This window comes from Hyalella azteca, unplaced genomic scaffold, assembly GCF_000764305.2.
Source record: "Hyalella azteca isolate HAZT.00-mixed unplaced genomic scaffold, Hazt_2.0.2 contig11367, whole genome shotgun sequence".
Classification (NCBI taxonomy): Eukaryota; Metazoa; Arthropoda; class Malacostraca; order Amphipoda; family Hyalellidae; genus Hyalella; species Hyalella azteca.
The window spans coordinates 7,721-14,135 of record NW_025941366.1 but is presented as its reverse complement, the minus strand read 5'-3'; the positions used below and the strand labels follow the sequence as shown (position 1 = coordinate 14,135).

Here is a 6,415-nt window from a genome sequence, read left to right as displayed (position 1 = left end):
ATTGGTTCAGTAAAATCAGGTATTGGTTCAGTAAAATCAGGTATTGGTTCAGTAAAATCAGGTATTGGTTCAGTAAAATCAGGCATTGGTTCAGTAAAATCAGGCATTGGTTCAGTAAAATCAGGTATTGGTTCAGTAAAATCAGGTATTGGCTCAGTAAAATGAGGGTTTGGTTCAGTGAAAATCAGGTATTGGTTCAGTAAAATCAGGTATTGGTTCAGTAAAATCAGGTATTGGTTCAGTAAAATCAGGCATTGGTTCAGTAAAATCAGGCATTGGTTCAGTAAAATCAGGCATTGGTTCAGTAAAATCAGGTATTGGTTCAGTAAAATCAGGTATTGGTTCAGTAAAATCAGGTATTGGCTCAGTAAAATGAGGGTTTGGTTCAGTAAAATCAGGCATTGTTTCCGTAAAATCAGATATTTGTTCTGTAAAATCAGGTATTGGTTTAGTAAAATCAGGTATTGGCTCAGTAAAATGAGGGTTTGGTTCAGTAAACTGTATTAGTACATATATACCTAACTCATTTAAGCACTGGGCAATGTAAATTCCCTGAAGACATCATCTTAAAACTTCACTTTTTACTGGCCTGCAGTGCAGAACTCATCCAATTTATATATATGTGTACAGACACATTTGTTCCCTTATGAAGGCTGTCATTTTTGCTCCTTGAACCAATATTATCTCTGGTCCTAATATTGCATTGGTGATATTGAGCCAATATTATCTATAATCTCTGGTCCTAATATTGCATTGGTGATATTGAGGCAATATTATCTCTGGTCCTAATATTGCACTGCTGATGTGGTGGAATATTGAATGGTCACTGGGCCAAGCCTCTGCATAATATTGTTAAAATTTTGTGTTAGTGTTGCTACCTGATATTAGTGAGATGTTATGGTGACAGTATTTAGCGCCACAGGCTACTAATAGTGCAATACTAGATTATTATGTAGTCAATATCTTGCAATGAAGCCTTCTGTATTTTGTCTTTTGAAATGATTGAAATTTGGTGCTGAAGTATTGAAGTGTAATGCTGGAATATCATTGTGTAGCGTCACTTCCTTTAATTATAGTGTCTAACTGTTTTTATATTTGGCTAGCACTTGATCAAGAAGTGTCAATTTTATTGAGAGGTTAACTAACAGCCTGTGAGCCTGGCGCTGCTGCGCTCAGATGTCATGCTGAGCGAGTGCAAGCCGGGCTGCTGTTCCCTCTGCCTTGTGCCGCCCTATGTCATGAACCAGCAGGTCGAGATCAACACCATAGCTGCCGGCTTTGGCCACATGGGTCCCGTGTCTGCCAGGATCCACAAGTAGGATGCTTGTTGCAGATGTTTCTTAGCAGATGTATGGTACTTGAGATTTGAATACATAGGGCTTTCCATTGCAGTTAGTCAGTGTATTAGTCATGAATAAGTGAAGCGTTATGTGTTGCAGTTGTATGCATTATTGACGACTATGTTTCAATAATTATTTTCTGGAGATATGACTAGTGTACTAATGTGCTTGTGTTGTATATAGACGAATGAACTACTAGTTAGTTACTTAGGTCTCATCTGACAGGCTATCACTAAACTGCAGATCCAGTGGGACAGACAGGCCTACCTAGGATATTTGTTTTAATACATGATTTGATAGGATAGAACATGATAGGATTGTATAGCATGAAACAGGATAGGAGTGGATAATATAGAATGGGATAGGATCAGTTGATAAACTTTAGAATAGGACAGGTTAGGCTGAGACAATTTTGATTACAATGTACTAGGCCCACCAGCAACAGGAAATGGACTAGGAGGCTCTATAAGTAACAGGAGGCTCTGTTGACTAATTCATTCATTGTCATGTGTAAGAAGTTTGATAATATATAGGTTACTTGAATCACTTAAACCCAATCCAAACAAAATTTCCAATTCCCTGAAACCTACCATTCATTTGCTCTTGATATTTTAGGTGTTCTCTTTTTATATTATTTGATTTATTTCTGTTATCAAAAAAGTGTTACAAAAGCATTGTTGTGGTGACAATTCTGATGATTGAAGTTAAGCTTTATATGTAGGATCATTTGTTTGCCTCTCAGGGGCCGTATTTTCAAAATTCACTCAAGTAAACATTGTGGCCAATTTCTTGTCTGTAATTGGTGGATCTACCTTGAAAAACTCAGTATTTAGCTGATGGGGATATATACTACTGTATTCTTGATAATACAGCCCCTGGTCAGGTGGAGTAATAAGTTAGTTGTGCACTTCCTCTTGTTAAGGTGAGTGGCTGTGTTCTCTGACACATCTTTGTTTGCTTCTACTTTTTTTTTTTGTTTGTTTTTTTTAGACGCCTGCTGGCTGAATTTATTTTTTGCATGAAATTTTTATCTCTGAGTATTTTAAAGTTCATTATGATTTGTTTATTATTTGTGTATTGTAATGTCAGTGTGGCATCTCAATCTTAAATGTGCTTCTTCCAAGCAGCTCTGACTTGCACTCACACTTTTGCCTACTGTATTCTTGCCTGAAAATTTCTGGGAATTGGCAACTTACAGATGACAAGTGTCAAAATTCGTGTCTAAATGTAATGGAAATACAAAGAATATTTGAATTATCACAACCAAAATACAACTTGAATTCCTAATCATGTGTATATTTGGTGANCACATCTAGATGTGTATAAGAGACAGCTTGTGCTGCCTGGGGCACTGATATGCTCAATTTAGTATGGGGTAAACAATGTCTTGCAGTCTAAAAAAATATGCCAACATAAATGATATTGCATAATTTTCAAAGTAAGTGCAATGAATTTTTGAACAACAAACAAATTGGGGCATTTTAAGAAGTCCCACACTTCAGAAAGTTGTACAGCTGAGTTCCTGTGTACAGCCAGTGTCGCTGGCGCTGATACGATGCGATGTGCTACTGGATGCTCCTCCCTGTGATGAGAATACGTCTTTGGCTGGAACCAAATTAAGTGAAGGTTCGGGACACTCAGAGTGTGAAGGCACCCACAGCCCTGAGGATGACCTGCGGAAGTTGTGCTGCGCCGCACCCAAGCAGGTGGAGGTGAACACGATTGCCTCCAGCTTTGGGGCACTTGCAGTCCATCTTGGCCATCTCCACAAGTATGAGTGCCCTGAACCTAAGAATATTATCAGACTTAACTGGAAATATGAGCTTATTATTAATGTTTGAGGGAAATAATAATACTAGTGTATAAAAAATATACATTTCGGCATCATAGGATATAGTATTGTTGAGAGATGTTCTACCCTTACAGGACCATGTATGTTGTGTAGTGCTGGACTTGAATTAGGTTTATAGCTTGACCTGGCATTTCCTGTATCTATAATCAGAGTCCTGGACAGATATCCCAGATAGAAAAGATCCTGTGTTCTAGATAAAGAAAGCAGTATATTCCATATGGAAATACTGCATTATATAGAAAAACTATACCTTAAAGTAGTGCAGGTAGTACATGACCAACTTTATTACAGTTTCTAACCCTTGGAAACCTATTCTATTTCTGTCACACGTTCTCATTACTGTTTTTCTTTCTTGGCTGTGAAGATAACATGCATTATGGGCCTCATCAAAGTCCAGGATCTTGAGCATGGCTCATGGCATGAACAAGATAGATCATGGCAATATAGAGCATGGCTCATGGCATGAATTGGTGCCATCAACTGGGGTGGCTTTGGCCACCACTACAACAGAAACAAATGGCAGAAAAACAAAATAATGAATGTTGACCAAAGTCACTCTTGTAGCCAAAGTCATCCCAGTCACTTTCGCCAATGTTTATTATTTTGTTTTGCTGCCATTTGTTTCTGTTGTAGTGGTGACTGAAGTCACCATAGTTGACAGTAATCCAACTAAAATTTTTTTTATTTGGACACTTGTTAAATGAATATTTTTTTCTTAGAATTTCTATTAATTAGTGGAGTTTCAACAAAGCTACTGAAAATTAAGAATGTGATTTTCACCATGAAATTCAGATTAAAGTATTGAATTTGTTACACTTGACCTTTATTATTATGTTAATACTAACAAATTAACATTCATTCTTTTACTATTACTATTGATTGGTAAACAAAATACTACAACACAATTTGAATGATGCTTAGAGGTTCTTCAATTTAGTTTATTGTACTTTATTTTTATTCTGAAATATTTGTTGAACATTTGATTATATTTCTTGAACATTTAATAAATACAGGGTGCGTATCAGTCATGGAATTTTATTTTTCATGTTCCAGGCCTGGAAAGTTGTGGTATTTCATTTCAGGTTATGGAAAGTTATGGAATTGGTAAATAAATGAAGAAAAAAGGAAGTGTTTTTCTGTGCTGCGTGTGTTACATTTGGAACCAGCGGAGAAAAATGGATTCATAATAAAATGTTACGATCAAATAAATATACAAGTGAATGTGTAGGTTTGATACACATCTTGTACATGTTCTGGCAACGTTTGGTTCTGCTGCACTGACTACTCTCTTTTCAGTTAACATTCAGGGATTGCTAGAACCAGGTCATGGAAAAGTCATGGAATTTTTTTTCTAAATATCGGTACGCACCCTGTAAATAATTCAATAAATACATTGATGGTATTTCTTCATACCTTCTTTGTGATTGAGATACCAATATTTAAGTGACATGAAGATACAAACTTGCTGGTTCTTGCATGTTTAAAAGAAGTGATGTTATTAGTTCAATGTTGTAAAGGCAATTAGGTATCCGAATAAAATCATTATAGTTGAATTAAAAACTTACAAGAAGCATTTTTTATATGTCCTGCCCAATGCTAACACGTACTTGCCTTGGTTTATAGTTGATGCTGTAGTCTTCTCAGGAAAATTATTCATGAATTGAGAAGTTGCATAGAATTTTGGTGGTTTTATGGCTTTTGATATTATGAAGTAAACATTGTAGTGATAATCAATTATATTAACTGCTATACTAGGTGAGAATTATAATGGTTATTCTCTCTTGACTAGGTAATAATATATTTACTACACACATCTATACTGAGCAGTGTTACTACACACATATATACTGAGCAGTGTTACTACACACATCTATACTGAGCAGTGTTACTACACACTGGGTCCAGGGGCTCCTCAAAGGTCTAGGGTCCAGGTGCTCCTCAAAGGTCTAGGGTCCAGGGGCTTCTTGAAGGTCTAGGGTCCAGGGGCTCCTCAAAGGTCTAGGGTCCAGGGGCTCCTCACAGGTCTAGGGTCCAGATGCTCTTCAAAGGTCTAGGGTCCAGGGGCTCCTCAAAGGTCTAGGGTCCAGGGGCTCCTCGAAGGTCTAGGGTCCGGGGGCTCCTCAAAGGTCTAGGGTCCAGGTACTCTTCAAAGGTCTTAGGGTCCAGGGGCTCCTTGAAGGTCTAGGGTCCGGGGGCTCCTCGAAGGTCTAGGGTCCAGGTGCTCTTCAAAGGTCTTAGGGTCCAGGGGCTTCTCAAACAAGTGGTTACTCTAGTTTCTTCAGGGTCTACAGTCAATTGTGATGTTTGATGACAGTAAAGAGCCCCTTGAGTTCTACCAGCAAGTCAGTTGTTTGAGGTGGAAGAACGACTTGAGTCATACAAGCATGTCAGTTGTTTGAGGTGGAAGAACGACTTGAGTCATACAAGCAAGTTGTGTTACTACACACATCTATACTGAGCAGTGTTACTACACACATCTATACTGATCTGTGTTACTACACATCTATACTGAGCAGTGTAGCAGTGTTCTGCTTGTGGCATTCACAGTTGCATTAAAATCTTATACATTAGTTTATTCATAATAGATCAGCTGCCCATTGTAATAAGAACTATTATTTTTTATTAATTGCTAGAAAGCAACTAATATGCGAGTATTGACATCACACATTTTGTTTCAACTGGAAGAAATGGAAGCTAAAATCTGCCTTTTAATTGATGAACATTTCTTCAAAAATGCAAGCCAGGGTAACTTAATTTGGGGAACTTGTGCATGTTTATGTGATTATCTTGATGTGTTTTGTACTGCTTTGCATGCATCTGTCTGCATGCTTCTCATGCCATTTTTGCTGAACAAAAAGAAGTTTGTTGAGAGCTTTTTGTACCATTTATCATAGGCTTGAGCTTGCATTGCTTTGCTTTATTTGTTGCTTTCATTCCATTTCTCATGACTTCATTTATTTTGAGAATTGATGTCTACAATGAAATTTGAAGAAAAACATTTTCTGTCTTGTGAACAAAAGTTGATTTGATGTTGTGTGCTGGGTAATGTAGTCAACATTACTGACCACCTGCAACTTATAATTTGTTAATAATTATACTATAAAACTTGAAGCATAAGTTTTAAAGTGAAATAAAACCTATAATTGGTTTTCCTGCCAAGTTAGATTGCAATAGAATTACCTATGACACAATAACCTCTGGTCTTAAAATAGGGAATAAATCA

At 37.1% G+C, this 6,415-nt stretch overlaps 1 protein-coding gene across 2 annotated transcripts in view; it reads left to right on the top strand.

The window, feature by feature from the left end:
- Positions 1 to 3,624, top strand: part of LOC108675875 (glutathione synthetase) — an 8,824-nt gene extending 5,200 nt beyond the window's left edge. Inside the window, exons 4-5 of one of the 2 annotated variants that reach the window (XM_047882805.1) lie at positions 1,149 to 1,315; positions 2,873 to 2,951. In XM_047882805.1, the coding sequence (XP_047738761.1) occupies positions 1,149 to 1,315; positions 2,873 to 2,891 (186 nt within the window). In that variant the 3' untranslated portion in view covers positions 2,892 to 2,951. Of the gene's footprint in view, positions 1 to 1,148; positions 1,316 to 2,872 lie in introns of both variants that reach the window. The other variant, XM_047882804.1, reaches the window with a different exon arrangement.
- Positions 3,625 to 6,415: the final 2,791 nt, after the last annotated feature.